This window comes from Megalobrama amblycephala, linkage group LG15, assembly GCF_018812025.1.
Source record: "Megalobrama amblycephala isolate DHTTF-2021 linkage group LG15, ASM1881202v1, whole genome shotgun sequence".
Lineage (NCBI taxonomy): Eukaryota > Metazoa > Chordata > Actinopteri > Cypriniformes > Xenocyprididae > Megalobrama > Megalobrama amblycephala.
In genome coordinates, this window is record NC_063058.1 from 13,789,978 (window position 1) to 13,813,889 (window position 23,912).

Here is a 23,912-nt window from a genome sequence, read left to right on the forward strand (position 1 = left end):
TAAGTAAACATCTCACCCACTTAGATATCACCACTTTGTCGTGTCAAAATCAAACTTGAATGGCCTGAAAGCATCATGACTGTGGAGGAGTTTTATAGAGCAATCAGCTTGGTGAAATTAAAGGTACACTGTGTCTTTGACCAGAGTTTACTGAGCTTGATGACTGATGATATACGAAAATAAGATGACTACTAAAAAGAAAAGCTTAACATCAGTTCACAAATAAAATATATTGTTTAAATTATTACTGCTTTTAGGTATTATTTTGGGAAAAAAATAAAAATGCTTAAAAACACTAACTTGATGAGATTTATACCAGGTTTTAATAGAACATTAATAACATTGTTAATCTAAAAATACAAAATATAATTGTAATTAGTTTCCTTTTTTTAACGTAACGTAATGTTTATTTTACCAGGAAAATGTGACAACGTGAAAATGGGACATGAATTTACATTTAATTTCTTAAAATAGTTATTAGTAATCAAAGTATTATCAGAATATCCAATGAAAAGTTACAGTAGCAGGTGCAATGCTAAATTCTTTTTCAGGCTTATACAGATGAGATGCATTAATGCTGCATTATATCCGTGTGTATTAGATTAATGTCTCACATGGGTCAATGAATGACAGCCTTTTACTCTATTTTTTCCCATTAAAAACACATGATACAAACAGATGCGTTTTATATGTGCCTGAGACATGAGTTCTGATATACTAAAATCTTTTACCACATGTAAAACGGTTTGGAGAGAAATGAATCAGGGAGACTATGATTGGTTGAGTTTTGGCATGCGCTAATTGCAGGTCATTTCGCATTTGCAGTGTATCCTTTAATAATTGTAGTGATTCCTTTAATCCTTCACTTAGCAGCATTCAGAAATTAATTCTAGTGAAAGGTTAACTAGTAAGTGGGTTGAAATAACAAATGTGTTATGGAAATGTTCTGCAACCAGCAAGTACAGGGTTTTTTCTTTCCCATCTGCATTATTATGTCGACATATTCCATGCAGGCAGTCAACAAAAACATTAACGCACCACGCTGCTGGGCGACCGGGCTGGACTGACCTCGTCCCTCAGTAAGGGCAAACCATTTCGCTCCATTTCATTACCTGCAGAACACACACACGCACACGCACGCGCACACACACCCACACCAGTACACAAATGCCTAATTAATATCAAGGGCAATAAATGATAACCACAACGGAATACACATATAACGCTACAGTAAATAACATCGGGGATATCAAAATATAGTCAGCTCAGTTAAAGATTAAATGAAATACATATTTTTTTACACTTTCCTTTCATAATAAATGTCCCATATTGTGCACAATTTATTCATTCTCAGTTGTTTGTTGCTGTGTGGTTGCTAGGGTATTGTTATGTGGTTGTTAAGGCATTCTGAGTGGTTAATTACCTGTTTGATAGGGCATTCTGGGTGGCTGTCAGGGCTTTGCAATGTGATTACTATCGTGTTCTGAGTGTTTTTCAGTGCATTTCTATTGGGTTTTTAAAGTGTTGTAGGTGGTTGTCAGGCAGTCTTTTGTAGCACAAGGTGTTCTGAGTGTTCACAGTGCCATGTTTTTGCTAGGGTGATCTGCATCAGGGTATTGCTATGATGTTTTGAGTAGTTGTTTGGGCATTCTTACATGGTTGCTAAGGTGTTGCTATGTCTGTTGCTTAGCTGTTTTTGGTGCTATGAAATTTCTAGAGGGTTCTAGGTGGTTGCTAGGACATTGCTATGCAGTTGCTAAATTGTTCTAAGATGTTGCCAGGGTGATGGTGTGTGACTACATCTACATCAGGGTTCTGTTAAGGTGTTTTGGGTGGTTGCCAGGATGTTGCTATGTGATTGCTAAGGTGTTTTTGGTGGTTTGTAGCATAGTGCTATGAAATTCCTAAAGTGTTCCTGGTGGTTGTCTGGGCATTCTCATATGGTTGCTAAGGTCTTCTGAGTGGTTTGCAGGATGTTGCTATGCTATTCCTGGCATGTTCTTGGTGGTTTCCCTGCAGTTGCTCAAGGGTTTTTTGTTTTGTTGGGTTATTGTTAGTGCATTACTTTACAGTTGGTAGGGTGTTTTGTGTAGTTGCCAGGGCATTGTTATGCGGCTAAGGTGTTGAATGTTTGTTAGTGCATTTCTATTAGGTTTTAAAGTGTTTTAGTAGGTTGCCAGAGTGTTGCAATTCAATTGCAAAGGTGTTCTGAGTCATTTTTAGCAAGTTGCTATGCAGAGTGTTTTAGTTGGTTGCCAGGGCATTGCTATGTGAAATATTAAAGGGATAGTTAACCCAAATTGAAAATTCTGTCATCATTTATTCACCCTCAAGTTGTTCCAAACCTGTATGAATTTCTTTCTTCTGCTGAACACAAAAGAATATATTACGAAAAATAAACAATACTATGGAAGTCAATGGGCCCATCAACTGTTTGGTTACCAGCATTCTTCAAAATATCTTCTTTTATGTTCTGCAGAAGAGAGAAATTAATACAGATTTGGAACAACTTAAGTGTGAGTAAATGATGACAGAATTTTCATTTTAGGGTGAACTATCCCTTGAAGGAAGTCAAATGCACTATGAATGTGGATTTGTGATGAAAAACATGCAGCTCTTGAATTCTTTAACACAACTATTTACCATAACCATAGTGACTTAGAATCAGAGCTCCTGCTCTGATTGTGCTAGTGCTTCCACACATTTAGGAATAGAATGGATACCTGGGCTGAGTGGGTACAGGTCATGGTCTCCTCCATAGGACAGGTTGCGGGTCAGTACACGTGGGTCGATCTTGGGAGGTGACGTGGCTGTGGGACAGAGAGAGAACCGTCTGCGGAACAAGTTCTCCTCTTTCATTGTGCCAGCCAGTCTGTCCACCTGGAGGAGAAAGGAGGAATATCATTATAGTTTGTAGCAGCATACTGCACTGAAATACTAATGGATCATCACACACATACACACACACACAGATTAATGTTAATGCTGCAGTGTCATGCAGCCCTTAACAGAGGTAACAGATAATCAGCAAAGTAAAGTGGGAGTGTGTGAGCAAATGTATCCGCTCAAACTTGGATGAAAATGGTTCCAGAAAGCTTATGCAACATAAAAATGGATGCTAAATGAGAAGAACAGCTGACAAATATTTTATGATGAACTCTTAAATGTGAGTTTGCAAACTGAACTGATTCTAATGAGAAAGATAATAATGCCATCTACAACAAAATAATGGGAAGAAAACACCACTTTCTAATGTGTTGTCCTAGCAAATTACTCTTATGAGCTTATTCATGTAAATAATCATTAAAAAAAAAACCTCAAAAGTTACCAGATTGAACCAGTCCTTTACTGATAAAAACTCACTGAATCTGTACTGAATCTCATAAACCTAATCCATCCATCCATCCATCCATCCATCCGTGTGTACAGGGAGTGCAGAATTATTAGGCAAGTTGATTTTCTGATCATATTTTTTTCCCAAGCACATTTTACCAATTCCAATCCACATCAATCTTAATAACTACTATTAATATTGTTTTTAATCATTTATAAGTGATATATAATTGTTCATGAAGGCTGGAAATGAAAAATGCCTTATATTCAGGTGTGCAGAATTATTAGGCAAGTTTTCTTTTACAGGCAAAATGAGCCAAAAAAGAGATTTAACTCAGACTGAAAAGTCAAAAATTATTAAATACTCATGAGAAGGACGCAATACTAATGCAATACTAGAAATTGCAAAGTTAAAGCATGACCAAGGGAAAGCAAAATGCTCATTGGGTCAGCGGGGTCAGACAAAAACAGGTGGAAAAGAAAAGACACATGTTAACTGCAAAATAATTAAGAATTAAGGTGAAGAATTAAGTGTGAAACCATCAGGAACCCTTTAGTCTCCAGCGCCACCATTTTCCAGAGCTGCAACCTACCTGGAGTCTCCAGAAGTGCAAGGTGTTAGGATCTCAGAGACTTAGGTTAGCTAAAGAATCCTAAAAAATGACCTGCACTTGATAAGAATCACAAGCTGAAGTGTTATAAAATACATGAAGACTGGGTTTTAATAGGGCTTATAGACAGACAGCTTGAGAATGACTCCTGATGGACCAGCACCACATCCTCTTGTACCACTGTTTGAAGAATTTATCCAGAATCTGGCAGTAAGGTGTTTGAGTTCACTTTTAGTCCATCTCTTATCCTGAAATGTCTGTCTTGCAGAGATGGACTAAAAATGATCTTCCAAAACTTACTGCCAGATTCTGGAAGATAAATTCTTCAAACAGTGGTACAAGAGGATGTGGTGCTGGTCCTTCAGGAGTCACTCTCAAGCTGTCGGTTTATAAGGCCTATAAAAACCCAGTCTTCATGTATTTTATAACATTTCAGCTTGTGATTCTTATCAAGTGCGGGTCATTTTTTAGGATTCTTTAGCTAACCTAAGTCTCTGAGATCCTGAGACCTTGCACTTCTGGAGACTCCAGGTAGGTTGCAGTTCTGGAAAATGGTGGCGCTGGAGACTAAAGGGTTCCTGATGGTTTCACACATAATTCTTAATTATTTTGCAGTTAACGTGTCTTTTCTTTTCCACCTGTTTTTGTCTGACCCCGCTGACCCAATGTGCATTTTGCTGTCCCTTGGTCATGCTTTAACTTTGCAATTTCTAGTATTGCATTAGTATTGCGTCCTTCTCATGAGTATTTAATAATTTTTGACTTTTCAGTCTGAGTTAAATCTCTTTTTTGGCTCATTTTGCCTGTAAAAGAAAACTTGCCTAATAATTCTGCACACCTGAATATAAGGCATTTTTCATTTCCAGCCTTCATGAACAATTATATATCACTTATAAATGATTAAAAACATGTGCTTGGGAAAAAAATATGATCAGAAAATCAACTTGCCTAATAATTCTGCACTCCCTATATATGAATTTCAAAATCAACCAAAATTTTTTTCTTAATATATATACGTAAGTAATATATACTATATACGTATACCCTAAAAACCTACATACCTTACCTTTAAATATTCACTAAATCACTACATTACCCACACGCATTTTTTAGATAATTAGGTTCAAATTCTAGGGTTGTGAAATGAAAGGTTTTAGGTTACATAAGATGACACTAATCAAAGGAGGAAGTCTAAACAGCATGGGCTTTTAGTTGCAGAGCATCTGAATCAAGTTTCCCAGCATCATTCCTTCTCATAAAAAGGAGCTAAAAATAGTCTTTCTGCTGCAGTGTGGATCTGACGGGGGGTGTGGGAGCCGCCGTCTTTAAGGTGCACAGTTACAAACCCCACTCTACCTCTCTTGCTCTCACTAGAGCTCTGCAGGGTAATGAACCCCGCCCTGCATGTGGCCAAGCAGTCAAATGAACCAATCACAGCTCAGGGCCACAGCTGGAGGGCAGGACGGGATGGATTCAATTGGCCATGCATCTGGCTGCTGTTCAGTTTTGCTCTGTTTATAAGACTATGAGCAGCAGAGAGACGAAAACACATCCTGAATAGACTAAACAAATATAACACCTGCAAAAAGAAAATGAAAAAGCCCTTTTATATGCAAGAAAATGACAAAAGAGATCTCTTTAAAGGTGAAGTGTACAATTTTTTCAATGTTAAAGGAACTGTTCATTTAAAAATGAAAATCGTTTACTCGTTCCAAATTCATTTGATGTTCTTTCCTCATTGGAACACAAAACAATAAAATAGAAATGAATGAGACAAAGGCTGTCAAAAAGGACAAAACAATCCTCACATAAAACTTTCAGAATGGCTCAAGGTCATATAAGGGTCAGTGATGTGATTTTTGTCCAATTTAATAATTTATTCAAAAATACATAACAAAATGCAATTCAGTTTTGATATTTTGTGGGGCATAAAGTGATAACTGCCCTTAATGACCATAATGAAAAAGAAAAAAAAAAACTTATTAAACATGAAATTTATGAATTAATTCATGGTATTTAAAAAAAAATACTTTAATACTTTAAAAAATACTTTACTTTTAAAATATTTAAATACATTTTAGAAAATAATGTTGATGGTTACACCACATGACATTTTTAGAGTCATTAAATGTAGACTTTTCTTCAAATTGGTATAAAGTTTTTCTAAACCAACTTGAATACAAAAGGACATGTTTCTAATGTTAATGTTGATAGTTACACCACATTAATTTTTTAGAGTCATTAAATGTAGACTTTTCTTGAAATTAGTATAACATTTTTTTTCTAAACCAACCTGAATACAAAAAGGACATGTTTCTAATGTTAAATGACAACTGCGAATGTCTTTGTGTGTGGCATAAAGGCCTGGCTGATGGAGCAAGGGGTGTTTCATGGTCTTATTAAGTGTTTCAAAAGCTCATTTATTGATATGACACTTCCTACATCGAAAGGGGCACGGTTAATAATGATTGTAATTTTAAATTTAACAAAATGCCACATTCAATTTTAGATTGAGGTGAGCAAGCACATTATTAGAAGCTGGCATATGAGAGATCTAGTGGTGGTTTGCAATAAAAGTGCCAGGAAAATAATACGCTGCCATTATTCATACAAAAACAGCCTGAAGTTTTACAGACGAGCCATTCATTTCTTGTGACACTCTTGAAGTCACTCTATATTTACTGAGCAAAACTGCCTGTTCTTTGTTCGCCTGATTCGTGCAAACAGCATACAGCCATTGTTTAGATGTTTCCATTCATAACCAGCAGCCATAGTTATTTGATGAGCGTTTTGACCCTGCATGCCTGCACTATGATCCACTCTAGTAATCTTTAAACAGAGCTGAGTAAATGAATGGTAAAAAAACCTGAGAAGAACAACTAGAGCGATGCCAAGCCACCGTCTGCACAGCCTACCGAGCGTCCGTCCTCCTGTGACCCGGCAACTCTGATTTAAGGTCTGGCACTCCACAGCAGCTTCAAAACACTCCCTACTGAGATTTCAGAAGAAAACAACCCTTTATCCTGGCAGCTGACATCTTTAATCGCTTCTTAACAAAGAGAGAGGTTGACATAGCTAGTGCGGCTTTGACAACTCAATGGATCGCAGTGTAAAAGTACCAGAGTGAAGTTCGACAACACTTTTGCACTTATACACTTTTTAGTTCAGATTCTTATTACAATGTTCCTCTGGATAAAATGTAGTATCTATGTCTTGTCCTCTATAAAAGGTGTTTATTGTGTTTGAATTGGTTTTGAGGATGATAACCTTTCGCCTTTAGAGAGCATCATATGCTTCCCGTAAGTGTTTGGGGGTAACGCATTACAAGTAACTTAAGTTATGTAATCAGATTACTTTTTCAAGTAACTAGTAAAGTAACGCATTACTTTTTCAATTTGCATCAAAATATCTAAGTTACTTTTTAAAATAAGTAACGCAAGTTACGTTTTTTTACATTTATAGACTGACAGCTCTCCTGTCAGAATTCTAAGACTGAATATATAATTTCTGCATTGACTACAATAGGTGATACAGAGGAGATAGTTACTACAGAGGAGATAGTTACAGAAACCAGGTGGATTTGATTTGCAGTGATTTATTCACACACTTATTGTGTTTATTTACATAACTGCATAAATGCACTATACTATAAGATTAATGTTTTAAATATAGCTTTAAAACAAAATTATAGATCAGGGATAGGCAACATCAGTTCTGGAGTTCCACTGTCCTGCAAAGTTTAGCTCCAACCCAGATAATTAAAAAAAAAAAAAAAAAAAAAAAAAAAAACTCATGCGTCTATTGTATTAAAGGTGCCATCGAACGTTTTTTCACAAGATGTAATATAAGTCTAAGGTGTCCCCTGAATGTGTCTGTGAAGTTTCAGCTCAAAATACCCCATAGATTTTTTTTAATTAATTTTTTTTAACTGCCTATTTTGGGGCATAATTAGAAATGCGCCGATTCAGGCTGCGGCCCCTTTAATTGCTCGCGCTTTCCGCCCCCTCCCGAGCTCTTGACTCTATCATTGCAAAAACAAAGTTCACACAGCTAATATAACCCTCAAAATTGATCTTTACAAAGTGTTCGTCATGCATGCTGCATGCATACATCGGATTATGTGAGTATGGTATTTATTTGGATGTTTACATTTGATTCTGAATGAGTTTGAGGCTATGCTCCGTGGCTAACGGCTAATGCTACACTGTTGGAGAGATTTATAAAGAATGAAGTTGTGTTTATGAATTATACAGACTGCAAGTGTTTAATAATGAAAATAACAACGGCTCTTGTCTCCGTGAATACAGTAAGAAACGATGGTAACTTTAACCACATTTAACAGTACATTAGCAACATGCTAACAAAACATTTAGAAAGACAGTTTACAAATATCACTAAAAATATCATGTTATCATGGATCATGTCAGTTATTATTGCTCCATTTGCCATTTTTCGCTATTGTCCTTGCTTGCTTTCCTAGTCTGATGACTCAGCTGTGCACAGATCCAGACATTAATACTGGCTGCCCTTGTTTAATGCCTTGAACATGAGCTGGCATATGCAAATATTGGGGGCGTACATATTAATGATCCCGACTGTTACGTAACAGTCGGTGTTATGTTGAGATTTGCCTGTTCTTCGGAGGTCTTTTAAACAAATGAGATTTATATAAGAAGGAGGAAACAATGGAGTTTGAGATTCACTGTATATCATTTCCATGTACTGTACTCTTGTTATTTAACTATGCCAAGGTAAATCAATTTTTAATTCTAGGGCACCTTTAATAATCCTGAAAACACTGATTAGCTGGTTCAGGTGTGTTTGATTAGGGTTGAAGCTAAACTCTGCACTCCAGGACCGACATTGCTCATCTATGTTATGGAAATATGAATTTAAAGGGCCAGCAGGTGGCAGCAAGTTACTGTCTTTACGAGCGAGTCATTCTTTCAAACTTCTTGTTCAAATCGGGAATTCAATTACAAAACACTGCTGTGTTGCTCAGAGACAAGCAACGCTGTTCTGCTGTGGCTTTGTTTTGATACTCCTTTCATCAAAACAGTGCAAAAATACACTCAAAATTAACTTATTGCTATATTGATTTATACAATAGCTCAGTAAACATTTACAATCGCTCTAATATTAGGGAAAACACTCTTGCTTAACTTTATAATTTTAGAATCCTGGTGCTAAAATGTGATAAAATTCATAAACCAACACCCTTGTCAATGACATACTGTACATGGAAGACAAAATCTATAAATCTGTTTACAGGAAAACAATACATGACAAAATATGCAGGCAGTTTACAATTACGAGCAATATACAATGATCTAAACAACTGCGATGACATATCTCACTTTAACTGTAATTCACAAGCAAATATATTAGTAAGGTAGGCTTCGTATGTTATATTCTCTTGTGCAAAAGACATGAATTGAAGAGACAACAAGTAAGAATATATTATTATTATTGTATGAATACTAAAAATATCTAACTGTAATATAACAGGTATAGACGAGCCAGGCACACATAAAAGTGACGTTGAGGCCGCTGCATAGTGGCAGTTGTGTTTTGCGGTGTCAGGTCCAGTGCTAGATGCATTAAAGGTGAATATAACAGTGATGGATCGTCAGACAGGCACAACTGTGACAGGTTGTCGTTAGGATGGTGAATTTAACAATAAAAGATTGTCCAGATAGATGTATATACCGGTGACAGGCAAATATACAGTATAATGGTGTCCTGCCACAGAAGATTTTACCCCAGTTTGGAAATTGCCAGCTGTGACGGTTATCTTCCCCTGTATGACTGTGAGCATCAGCCGTGAGTCGCATTGAAGTGATGTCATCTCCCTCTCTTCCATTGATTGGCTAGAGGAGGAGCTGTCAATCGAGAACTAGTGGACCAATGGTTACGCTTAAGCCCAGCCAAACACAAGTTTAAGATTTGTGCAATATAATTTTTAATGTGTTTAAAGTTTGTGTTTAAGTTGATTCATGCTTGTTATTTTTTTAAATACGCTTTTAATTTTTATATTCACGCTTGTTATATTTTGATCAGTGACCAAGTTCTTTGCCATTCTGATCATTTAGCAATATTTTTTTAAGTTTGTGCTATATATTTTTACATGTGTCTTTAAATTTTTGATTCACGGTTATTATTTTTTGATCCGTGACTGCAATACTATTGGCGGGAATTTAATCCCATATGGCAGCACAGCTAAATGGTTAGTCTGAGCTGCGCCCTCTACTGTACAGGAGTAAATATGCATTTTCTTCAGCCTGAGGCGTATTCATTTCACTTTTGGTATGAAAGAGCCTTAACATTTGCCAAAAATAGAACTTTTTTGTTGTTATTAAAAAACAAACAAACAAGCAAGCCCAGCCCAGATGAGAAAAAGTAATGCAAAAGTAATGTATGGCATTACTTTTTAGGGAGTAACGTAGGGCTGGACAATAATTCAATATCAATATATATTGCAATATTTTTTTTTTTGATAACGGTGATATGATTTTTAAACACATTTCCGGTATTTCGATATATACATTACAGCATTTCTCACTGACTTCAGGCGCAGCTGTTAGAAAGAGCAGAACGTGATTGGCTATTTGTGTGATGACGTACACCACAGAGACAACGCAACCACCAGCCAGTGCTCTGCAGTTGGATCAAACCAAACGCGAACGCTGCAAGTTTTACAAAATGAGTACACCTGATGCAAATGTGACGGAACAAGCTTCCACAACTTGATGAAAATATGTGTGCATACCTACACCGTGCTGGTTAATGTTTGGTGCAGGAGAATGTGTGAAATAAAAACTTTAAACACGGATACTTTATTCTGTATGAGCTATGTGTCACGTGGCTAGTGTTATTAAACTCATCGCGGAGCTCCGCGCTGAAACCGAGAATATGCGCGCTCCGCCTGTATATCATAAAAACAATCATATTTTTCATGTGTTCGTATTCAAACTCCAGTTCTGACCGCATCGCGAGCAAAATACAAACAACACACGTGCTGTGCTGAGGTAAACAGCCTATGGCTCGCGTGTTTGAACGCAGCTAGAGCAGGCAGAGGTGAATGAACAGCACTTGTGATATTTGAATTCTCCGCTGTAATGCGATCTCATGCGAACATATTTTCCATTTGTGCTGTAGATTACAGCAAAACAATCCACATGCACACAAACCTCTGCTCTGGTCGCGTCTCAGGAAAACATATTGTGTTGTGGCACTGAGGAAACAAACACCAACGATGTCTCTGAATGACAACAGACCGAGGCGAGAGAAGTGATGCTTCCTCATGCATAATACCGCAATTATAATCGTATGCATACTACAGCGCAGTGATTGGATTAAATGAGCTTTATGTCATGAATATATATGTCAAGATTCGCTCGAAACGGTCTACGTCAGCATGTTCGACCATGCCCATACTTGGGCCGAAAGTACACGATTACGTGAGATTTTGTGACGTTGCTCCGACTCAGCTTTTCAAACAGGAAGACAGAAATTGCTCTGAAAAATGCAAAAATAACTATTTTTCACTTATTAATAACATTGAGTACCTTTAGTGTTTTCAATGATGTGCAGCCTATACCTGTTTACATCTCAAAAGTGTTTTGGGGTTTCATGACCCTTTAAGAATAATAAAATCAGCCTACGTTATAGTTTAATGTTAAAGATATTAATATTACTAAAAAATGAGTGAGTCTTATGTTTATTTTTATGTTTGTATGAAGGCTAAATACAAATAAAAGCTGAACATAAATTTATTTGTACTGTTTTTATTTCTAAAATATTATATAGTTTTATAGGAAGAGATTTCATAGATTTGGCAAATTAATTTTTCAGACGGTTGTAGGTACAGACATCCGTTGTGGCCATTCTTGGCAGTTTTTCTGAGGCTATTATATAGTTCATATCGATATCCGAATTATATCGTATCGACCGAAATTAAGAATTATATCGTGATATAAATTTTGGCCATATCGTCCAGCCCTAGAGTAACGCAATATTGTAATGCATTACTTTTAAAAGTAACTTTCCACAACACTGCTTGCTGTTATTGAAAGGTTGTGCATAAAAGCCCTTATATAGAGATGGTTTGGTAATTTGGTCATTTAGTCATTTGTTTTATGCAAATGGAATGCAGTTGCTCATTTATAATACTCCAAATTCATTAACATTAGAATGAAGAGCAAATTCATGTGCGTTCATCTTTTGTTAATTACAGCAGGCATACATTTTCATGAGCAGTTCTCCTGTAAATACTAATAATCCGCACAATTATTAGTGAATGGTGAAAAATCTATACAAAAATAATCAAAGCATGTCTTCAACACAGTTCCACTTAATGAAAATAAGATTTTTTTTATTTATATGCACCAATAAAATTGTATTGTAATAAACATTCTGTCATGGGTTGCTCAGGAAACGGACAAGGAATAATAAAAATACTATTTATTAAACACTTAACAATAGGATCTTAAGTAGAAAACTGGTGTTAACACAAACAATACCAGACATTAAATCAGAGGCTGCATCTTTCGAAGGCTGCATTTGAAGACTGAATGCAACATTCTGGTGCAATGAAGGCTGTCCCAATTCTAAGGGCTCCTTCACATGTGGCCTTGAAATGTGTCTTTCATTTCCCGGGCCATGAACATATTGATGGCTCAGACTATCCCAAGATTCACTGCGTGCTGGTGACGGATTACACTTTCAAATGTAAGTAAGTACTTATACTCAATATTGAGTTCCAACATAGTGGAATATCTAACAATACAAATGTTACAAAAACACTTTAAAGCGGTTTAAATGTTGACATATCTTATTAAGACTCAATCAGAAGTCACTACATTTGGCCGATCTCACAAACCTATCGCAATTTTGATGATGAAAAAACGTAAAAAGTTGCCACCAACATGCATGTAAACAGTATACAGATGAGGCATTTGCATGATGCATAGATCTTGAGAAAATCATCACGGAGTGACATGACATGCTGCTTGGCTAAAGCTATAGGACTTCTGGGATCTGATCATGTCTTGATCATGTTGCAGTCCAATCAATAGAAACTGGATCTTTTTATATGGTGGGTAGGGACGATGTGTCCAATTGGACACTGTTTAACAGCTGGAGAGCACTTGGATTGGATCAATCACTCAGATTGACAGGTCTTGATTTATTGTGTGCCATAGAATAGGAGCACACAGCTGAAACAGCGCTGGAAGATCATCACTCATCCACCAGGATCTTATTAATTGTTACCTATAGCAAATTTCATCACTTCATTGCATTTTTGTCTAAATTACAGATCCTATTAAAATATCCATTGGCTAAAAACAGGATTTTTTAACAGGTATGGTCATGTTGGAAAGATCATATTTACAAGTTGAACTAACATGAACAGCACTGAAAATATGAATTAATGAGAGGGAATGGGTGGATTACGACTTACCAACTCATAAATTGGAACTTCCCCAGTTGGACTTCTGTAAAAGCACAATAGATGAGAGCTACAGAAACAAAAACAACAGTAACTAACTTTTCTCTCATCTAGCTGCCTCTGCCCCATTTTAATAGGGTTTTACCCCATGTTTTCACCTATCCAATATCCATTAGCTTTGTGACATGATCCTTTTTGACAACCGAGTGAATGTCTGTCTGTGGATCACTGGACTGCCCAGTGTACAGACGGACTTCACGCCTGCTGGGTTCAGCTAATCTCCACCCTTAGTGGGCTTTTAATCCAACTCCTAGAACTGGAATTAAGGCCTGGCCATATGACCTATTTACTACTGTTGGCACCAGAACAGCAGACAGAGCATGGCGTATCTCACGAGACAAGGTCTCTGACATATATCGCATGGTGACCTCATTTTCACCAACCAAAGCTTCCACTGAAGTAGAAAGAAACACGTGGGACTGATGAAACATAAATAAACAATGGAGACTTAGTTACAAGCGGATTTTGTGGTTGGTTAAATAGTGAATGGACTGACAATAAATCAATATGTAATTAAACTGATCCTGTTTATTTCCTTAATACACATTCCTGGTATTATTGTGCATGATTAATCTATGCACATGATTAATCTACCAACATTCATGATCTTTTATCAAAATGTAATAGCTTGCTCCGCCTTTTAAACGACTTTCCTTTTCACATCACTAATACTTCTTCCTTTAACCTTTATTTGTGCCAACTATCATGAATTATTATACTTTTGGGGAGTCACACCAAATGACATTTTACAACCTTACCTAACCTGGAAATATCTGATATTTTAAGATACTTTTTGACCTTGACACACAGTCACATGGGTCTACAGTTGTCATCTCTATGATATCCAGTGGTGGGTGAAGTACACAAATCAAGCACTTGAGTAAAAGTACAGATACCCTAATAAAATATATAACATACAATTTAACTAAATAAAAAACACTATAAATACTCAGTTAAAAATAATGAGGAACAATATGTTTTTATGAAATGTAGTGGAGTAAAAATCACATATTATGCTTTGGAGTATAGTGCATTAAAGTTTTCCAAGATAAAAATACTTTACAGATAAAAAAAATAAAGTACAGATACTTAAGTACTTAAAAATTTACATTAAAATACTGATGATATCAGTTTTTTCGCTTGTTTGTATATATATTTTTTTCAAATAAGAATAAACAACAAAGTAGTTTTGTTAAAATATCTCTTTTTCTAATAATTAATAATAGGATATTTCATTTTTAAGATTTTCATTCTTTTAATTACATTTTTTTCTTCATTATGATATCAGGACAGTTGTACCAGCCTGACATTTTGGCTTTTTGCACCTCTAAAAAAAAAAAAAAAAAAAATATTTTAAACAGAAATCTAAAACATATTCAAGTTGATGTGTGAATTGCATTTTTAATGTATTTATTTTTAAATAAACTGATAGACAAAAATAGCATAAATTTACTGACCAATGTATTGACCAATTTTCACAATTCCTGACTTTACATATTAAAGTCATTATACATCCTGTAAATCACATTACAAAAATTGTTAGAATGAGCGGAAACTATTCCAACAACCAGGGCAAGGTGTTGGGTTTCTTACAACAAAAAAAAAAAAAAAAAAAATGGAGTATATATTTACAACAAGTGCAAATAGGCTGCCTTGTTGGCAGAGGCTATTTACATTAACTCCGCCCACCACTGTCTGACTGAGCCAGACATAATTACAAAAAAAATCCCACTGCTAACAGACTGACCCGAGTTCGAATACACCTTTTTCCGAACTCATTCTTCTACCTTTTCCCATTGCATATCAGCTCGGAGAGGGGTTTACTTTAAATAAAAAATAAGAAAATATTCGAAAAGTGGAAATAAAGTGCCTAACGGATATTTAATAGTGGGAATAAAGTGTTTAACAGGTAGGATTAGGGGTAGATGTAGGGGAGCATTAGTGACAGGGACTAGTACTGTTCCATTAAAGCAGGATCTATTTAGGATTTTAATAAATATAACTGTATACACTGAATATGCTGTTATTATTGCACCATTTTATTATATACTACAGTACACTAAGGTGCAAATAGTATCTTTATAAAGGATAAATAGCATCTAACAACTATTTACCCTGAGTGCAAACAGCCACTGCCTTAAAAAAAATGTAAAAATCCTAACCCATCATAATTTTAAACTGGTTAAACTGGCTTAAGACATACACCTGACAAGCTGATACCTGCATATAAGTGTTAAGTCTGACTGAAGTTTGAATCTAAAAGTTCTCAAGTGTGCTAAATGGAGATCAGGGAGGTATTTTTGGGCCCTCACAAGGGGAAAGTCTAAAAACACTGGCTTCTCACTGAGCAGTCTCTTTAAATAGAATGACAGCATGGCCCCTGCGCTCTCAGCTCCACTAATGATGAGTTCTGCCTCATGGGCGACCATGACCAATAACAAGGTCACTCAGAGCTAGATTGTACCTTCATCTTGGAGGCTGACAGTGCTCAGTCTGACTTTCTTGTCTGAGAAGCAGCAATTACGGTTTCTTGAGAGGCTTGATTGTGTGCTATTCAGGGACACAACCACTAAAGGGACTGAGCAAATGTTGTTCTTGAAGGCCAGGGTAACCCTTGAATGCTGTGACTACATTGCCACAAAAAAAAAAAAAAAAAACATTCTTATAGGGATAGTTCACCCAAAAAAATAAAAAAAAATATCTTCTTTTGTGTTTAGCAGAAGAAATAAACTTTTGGTTTGGAAAAACTTGAGGGTGAGTAAGTGATGACAGAATTTTCATTTTTGAGTAAACTATGAGGCCTGGAAAGAAAGCCAGGTTTGAAAATTATTAAAGAAATAGTTTACTTAAAAATGTCATTATTCACTAACCTTCATATTGCTCCTAACCAGTATGATTCCTTTTTTTTTTTTTGTTAACCCCCTCAATTTGATATCGGCGTGTCTATTTACACTAAGTGCAAATAGCGTCCCTTGTTGGCAAACGCTACTAGCTCCACCCAGCAATGTTTGTTTGGACCACTCAAGTTTTATAAAAAAGACGCAAAGAATTCAACATCTTCAGTGGCACAGCAGTAGCGAGACCTGGCTTTTAACGCAATTGCGTGGGTTCAAATCCGCCTTTAGCTGAGCTCGCATTTATTTTTAATAAAAATGAAATAATGTTCTAAAAGTGGAAAAAAACTGTGAATGTTTAATAATATTAAAAGTATTTATCGGGTAGGGTTAGGGGAAGGTGTAGGGAGGGTTTTTATTCTCCCAATAAGGCAGCATCCATTTAATAATTTTAATATAATAATTTACACTCTATAATATTATTGCATCTGTTAATGTACAAAAGTACTGAGGTGCAAATAGTATCTGCTAATATGAAGTATAGATTGCTATTTACTCTTATTACAAAGAACTGATACTTTTACATGGTGTAAACAGAATCTATCGCTATTTTCACAGAGTGTAAATCATATCACTAAGAAAATGCTGCTATTGTCACTTAGCGTAAATACAATACATTGTAATTTTCACTTAGTGCAAATAGCCGCTGCCATTTGAAATTCTAGTTTGTTAAAGTCCCCGTGAACCGGAAGTTGCAAACGTCTTTTCTACAGTGTTGGGACGTATTTTCAAGTGAAACGGAATATTAAATAGAGGGCAGAGTTTTACTTTAGCACTACTTACTTTAGCATGTTCAACCCAAGTCGTCAAACTGATGTCATCAGAGAAGGAACGCCATTCCAGACCGGAAGTAACTTTTCAGATTTTGATTAAAGATTACCGTGACAAACTATTTTTTTCGGTGTATTAACTTGCACGGATTAATTGCTCACCACAAGACTAGTAATATGCACTAACAAAGTAAATAGGGTCAATTTTGATTTCATGCCGACTTTAAAGTCTAAATCCTGAATGAATCATTCAGGCTGGTTCTGTAAACCAAAACAAATGATTCATTGAACAAAACTGACTCAAAAAAATTTGACATTACAACTACTCTCAAGATTTTCAGTGAATAATGACTTAAATTTCTGTCTTTTCTAACAAAAACTTATCATACAGCTTCAGAAAACTAGAAATATAGTCATATGAACTACTTTTATGATACTTTCATGTCTTTTATTGAAGCTCGAAAGCTCCCGTCCCCATTCATTATAACTGCATGGACCAGTACATTCCTCAACATTTCTCATTTTGTGATCCACAGAATGAAGAAAGTTTAGGGAAACAGGTTTGGATTGACATGAGGGAGAGTAAATAATGACAAGATTTTTGGGTGAACTATTCCTTTGAGATATTGAGAAAAACTAAACAAGCTCTAAAGTCTATATTTATACTAGGACCACTGTGTCCACTAGTGAGGTAGAGCTTTAGCCTACGAGTTTTATTTATTCATTGGCGTGTGATGCATTAGAGCCCAGCTAATGGTGCCATGTCTGTACCTCAGCACTATTTTGAGCAGGTTGTGTTTTTCCATCATAACCCTACATCACATCACACACTCCATTTAACACAGACTTTAATGCGTCTTATGTAGGTCAAAGCAAATGAATGAGAATTCAAAGACTTCCGTAAAAGATCTCCCTCCCTCTCCCACCACCCCACATAGCCTAATTTCTGCAGCTTTTTGAGGTTTTCAAAATTACACCTTGTTTCTTCTGTTCCTTCCTGTTTATATTCCCATCAGCACTAATTGCAATCAAGGGCTGTGTTAAACATAATCAACATCTAATTACAAACGTCTGGATTATAGAGCCTGAATACCCTTCAAATTTCCAGTACCATTCAGTGTATTTTAGGGTACGTTTACATGACAACGATGTACTAAATATGAAACAGTTTTTCCTTTTTTTTTTTATGTACAGACGACAAGTACGTGTACAGACGTCAAAACAATCCCCGTTCACAGGGATCCGCAAAAATTACTAAAAACGCTGTAATATGCTGCCAGGCCAGTAGATGGCGATGTCATTTTGTAAAGAAACACTATGCACCTGTAGACTAAACACACGCAATACTAGGGCTGGGACGATAATACCCACACTTGCGGCCTTGGCCACTTGAGGGCGCGTGCAGGTGTCAGGAAGTGCGCAAGACTGTCCTATGTCTTAAAAATGCCAAAGTGCAGTGCCCTTAAAGCACACTAAACCAACACTATCTCAAATACTGCTTCGGAGCTAAGCGTGTCCCATCATGCATTATGTTCGGGAACTTGCGTGCCCTGAAATCACGAGATGTCAGTGAAAACGTTAAATTCAAAGTTAAATTAATTAGATATTACATATAATTTGGTAGTAAAACTTAAAGTGTTGCACATTTTATTGGTACAAAGATGAGTAGGCTATGTGTATTTTGTACATCTTTTGCGACTGCTTTTTATTACTTAATTAGAAGCACCACATTTTTAATATTGTGTCTTCTGTTAGTTACATAGCGAATTCTGAACAGGCATTTAGAAGTTTATTTTAAAATGCAAAGTGTTGAAAATAATAATTTAAAAAAATCTCTGTTAACATTTGCAATTTTTGCAACACTATGGGCCCTATCTTGCACCCAGCGCAATTGACTTTGTACACCGACGCATGTGTCATTCCTATTTTGCACCCGCGCAAAGCGCGCTTTTCCCTCCACAGAAGCACGTCGCTAAACTAGTGAATGAACTTGCGCTCCCTGGGCGGTTCAGCGCAAAAAAGGAGGTGTGTTCAGGCGCATTGCTATTTTAAGGAGCTGAAAATAGACTGCGCCATAGACCAACACAAACCTGGTCTAAAGTCAATGGCGCAATATTTTTTTGTTAGAGCGCGTTGGTAGAAAGTGCGCCTCTGGGCGCGTCCACAGTGCGCGTTGACTTTGCTTATTACACACAGGGATGCGCATCACACAAACATGCCAAATATTAAAAACAAAAGGATTACAGTGTAAAAGAATATTATTGTGTACATAAATATAAAAATGTAATGATGAATAGTCATTGCGTGTATTAGAATTAGGCTACCTATTTTCAATTCAGCCTATTACTACTTATAATGATGAACGAAATTGGCTAATTAATTGAACAATCGTGCCAATACACACACACACATATATATTAACTGATGTAAATAGCAATCCGCCATGGCGCGAGCGCATCTCGCTCTTAAAGGGAATGGGAGATGACACTCTGATTGGTTTATTTCACGTTACGCCCAAACCACACCTATGAATAATGAAGCTACTTCAGACCAACCCATTTTAGATTTGCGCCAGGCGCAAGAGCCATTTATCCCGCCGGGAAAATAGCAACAGCGCCGAGACCCGCCCACAAAGTTACTTGCGCTTCGCGCTTTGACACTTGCGTTTCAGATCGTTAAAATAGGGCCCTATAAGTGTGTCCCATCGGGTAATCAATAGTTCTATACATACTTGCAGTCTTCACGCCCACTTGAACACTTACAGGAAATACGTCATGTAAGTAGACAAGTGGTCAACCGCAATGGTGTGTATATTTGGACAGGGCAAATTAATCTGGATCGATCCTGATATTTTCTCTCTCTAATCGATTCTGAGCTTTATTTTAACAGCAGATGGCGCTCTAGGCTAGTTTTTAACCACACACTCTCAAACGCTCATGAGGAAGACTGCTGGACAGCGCTCATGTGTTTGGCTGAGTCATGTAAGAATGCTTTTATGCTATGAGATTTGTAATTCACTTCAACCTTTTCAAACTTTATGAATGATTATTTTAGGTTTAAGTGGTGTGTGTAAAGAAACTGGAAGCAAGCAGTGTACGAGTGTTTCCTAAAGCATGTAACTTATAGTAGCGCCATCTGCTGTTTAAAAACTAAGCTCAGAATTGATTCGAGAGAGAATCGCGATACATCGGAAAATATCAGAATCGCTTCCAGACTCTTCGTATCGCGAATCGAGATTCGATGTATTGTCCCGAGCCCCATGTAATACACATACGCATGACGTCACAGTTTTCACAAATTTGCATTTTTGTGGTTTACACTGAAACGATAACGCTATCGTTTTCAAAAACTTGCAGTTTGAAAGCTGTTCTCAAAAGTTTGCATTTTCAGGCCCCCAAAACACTGTTGTTGTTTAAATGAATGTCCAAAACGCATTAAAAAGTTTTCAGTTTTTAGTTTAAAAATGGTGTTGTGTAAACGGTCCTTTAGTTCATTCACTCCATTTCCTGTTCAAACTCTTCAACCTTTAGTTACTTTGAATGTTATCAGTGCATTCCGACATTCTACTGATAAGACAAAAATTAAATAACAAAAGATTTAAACAATATGGCTGCCAACTACAACTGCTTTTCTAACACTGAAGACTTCAACTACATTTTTATCATTTCTAATTTACTTACCATAATTATTATATGGATAAAGTATTACATTATTACTGTTACAAGCTGCATTAGTGGTGAATCATGAAAACATGCCCCTAAAATTAAAAAGAAAAATATATATGAAAACATATTTTGTATAAAGAAAATAGGAAATCTTATTTGTTTGCTGCATTTAAAAAAATTTATAACAGCATATATAAAAGGTACAACTAAAACTTCCATGTTTTAGAAATACTTTACATTTAAATAACATACAATTTTTTTCACATTAATATGATTTGTTGTTTTTTTTATCATATTACTGTAATGAGAATTGTACTTAATCGTGATCAATTAAAGTAATATAATAAATAATGCCTCAAACAATGTTACAAAAAAAACTATAAAATAAAATAAAATGTCCTAGTTCTTTCTTTTGGTTTTGGGATGAAATATATCCCGGACATGTATGACTAATATGGCTTTCTAGCAGAAAATCTCCCAACAACGTCTGTTTCTTAACATTTCGGTGACACTAATAGGCTCACTAAGACATGAAATTGCCAAAAGATAATGTTCTGCAATTTGAATGGAGTCCAAGGGAGTATGTGCACACTCAGACACCAAATTCCAGATATTCTTAGAGAAAAAGAACAGCCTTTTGCAGCATTAGGTTTATATTAGAATTTTGCAATGTGCAAGTGCTGATAGAATAATCCAGCAAATACCAGCTCAACTGTTAAAGCAGAGGTTGGATTACCCAAAATGTGATGACTTATAATCTGACTTGAAAGAGGGCAAATGCTAATGGATGTGATCACTGATGGCTATCTTTAACATGATGGAAAAAGCATTGAGATTTTGACCTTTAGTTCCCTTTCCCAGAGAGGCATATGTCTATTTCTGTCCTGATGTCCTCTGAGGTTATTGACTGATGATGGTCAATAGAGACCAGCTCTGGACTGCAATAATTAACACATGGTCATTGGGTTTTAGAGAATGCTAATATAGCTTAAAGTGTGATAAAACCAAAATGTATTGTGGGCGAACACACTCAATTAGAATGGGAATGGAGGTGGAATTATGAGCTGTACACATTTAACAATCTGTCCTGGTCACCATTGCATGGCTTGACACTGTTTGTATCTGATCCTCCAATGGGTGTCAATCTAAAGCGACCATTACGAATAACGATTTTGTAAGGAACAGTATCCAAACCTGGATAATATTCTTCCTTCTGTGGAATACAAAACATTTTGAAGAATTTCCAAGCTGCTTTTTTTCTTTACAATACATGTAGTAAACAATGGTCCTCAAGTAAAAAAAAAAAATAAAAAATGATGATAATGATGATGATGATGAAATGAAAAAGTACTATTAATATAGCACACAATTTAATAGTATAAAAGTCGTTATTTTTGTTTTGTTTTTACACACAAGAGGTATTTTCGTCGCTTCATAACATTAAGGTTGAAGCACTGTAGTAACGTTGACTATTTTAATGATGTTTTTGGGTCAATGACATGACGGGTCATTTTTTTGTCCAAATAAAAAACAAAGATGTGACATCCAAAGTATGTAAGGTAGTACAACTAGATTTCTTTTATTGAATCCAAAAGGTTTATATTTTGCTGCATATAAAGGTATTTTAAAGATTTTGAAGTGTCAAAAGGTCACTTGGTTTAACCGTCCAAAGGCCAATACAGCCATTTAATTTGTGATTATATATATATTTTTATGGCATGATTTTATAACATCATATATCAACAAAGTGCAAAATGGTATTAAAAATATGTGTAAAAGTCGTTGCTTTGTTATGAGAAAGAATGTCCGGAAATTATGAATTTCATTGATGTCATTCGGAGTAACCAATATAAAGGGACCATTTTGGATCAAGTCATGCAGTCAGTATCATGTGACAGGATGTTACATCATTTAGACACCTGCAAAAGACCACATGATCATGAAGAAAAGTAACTAACTCTCACTATTTGAAAAACATCCCGAAACATCAGGTCATTCCGTACAACTGCTATAAAACGTGGAAAATGTTGTAATATTTTAAAAACTTGTACTAAATATAAATTGTTTGATTGTCCTTTTGCTAGCTAGCTAGATATTAATATATAATAGCTAAATAATATATAATAGCTAGATATTAGCCGTTAGCATTGTTTGAAAATATCATCATTCGGTATAACCTAAGTGTCGTTTGGCAAAACCGAAATTTTGGTTAAACCGAATGACTTTTTTGGTGGACAAATTTTGCCCATCTTGTAAAAAATGACAAAAGCTGTGTTTTAATTGATTATAAAAACCATATAATTTCATTGTTAACACTTAACAAAACTTCAAAATTAATTATATCTACATTGTTTTTTTTTTCACTTTTAAAAAACGTATTCGTCAATGACCCTTTTACTACTTTTGTGAACATTGAATGTGGTGATTTCGTTGCTTTGAATGGAGGATAAAAAAAACCTCTTGGATTTCATCAAAATATCTTAATTTGTATAATACAAAGGTCTTACGCGTTTGGAATGACATGAGGGTGAGTAATTAATGACAGAAATTTTGGGAGGAATTAACCCTTTAAGTACTTCTATAGTTTTCTTTTGTTCTTTTTATAATTTAACAGCAGTCACTGTTCTACTTTGTTTTATGGAAAAGAGCAGCTTGAGCATTCTACTAAATATCTCCTTTTGTGTTCCTAAGAAGAAAGAAATTCATATGGGAGTGGAACAGTATATGGCTGAGTAAACCATTTTTTTTTTTTTATTGTTGAGTGAACTATTCCTTTAACTCACTCAGAATAAGGTCAAATGGATAGTCACAGTCAGAGGTTTAATGATCTAACCAATCAGTCATTGTTGGCTTGGAGAACTGCTTGATAGCATTAGCAACAATGCTGTTAATGACATGGGGGTGTTTTCCTCCATTTCCTACAATAAAAAAACATCACCAAAATACTGCCATTAACGCATTACAAAGTGATAGTTTGCTCAAATAATAGCTCACTATACCATCATTAACCAAGTCAACCCTGTAGAGGCCTTTTTCGTGAGCTGCTAGTTGTAATGATTCAATCTGAGATTTTTACAATGCAAAGTTTGTTTAAAAAAATGATCTAAGAATATCAGTTTGGAAATCTG

At 35.8% G+C, this 23,912-nt stretch overlaps 1 protein-coding gene across 4 annotated transcripts in view; it reads right to left on the reverse strand.

Annotated features, from left to right (window-relative positions):
* The window catches only part of osbpl5 (oxysterol binding protein-like 5), a 65,856-nt gene that overhangs the window by 29,675 nt on the left and 12,269 nt on the right, over positions 1–23,912 (reverse strand). For 3 of the 4 annotated variants that reach the window (XM_048157652.1, XM_048157654.1, XM_048157651.1), the window contains exons 2-3: positions 2,724–2,880; positions 1,039–1,112 (exon numbers count right to left, since the gene is read on the reverse strand). In XM_048157652.1, coding sequence (XP_048013609.1) covers positions 1,039–1,112; positions 2,724–2,859 — 210 coding nt within the window. In that variant the 5' untranslated portion in view covers positions 2,860–2,880. Of the gene's footprint in view, positions 1–1,038; positions 1,113–2,723; positions 2,881–13,407; positions 13,466–23,912 lie in introns of all 4 variants that reach the window. The other variant, XM_048157653.1, reaches the window with a different exon arrangement.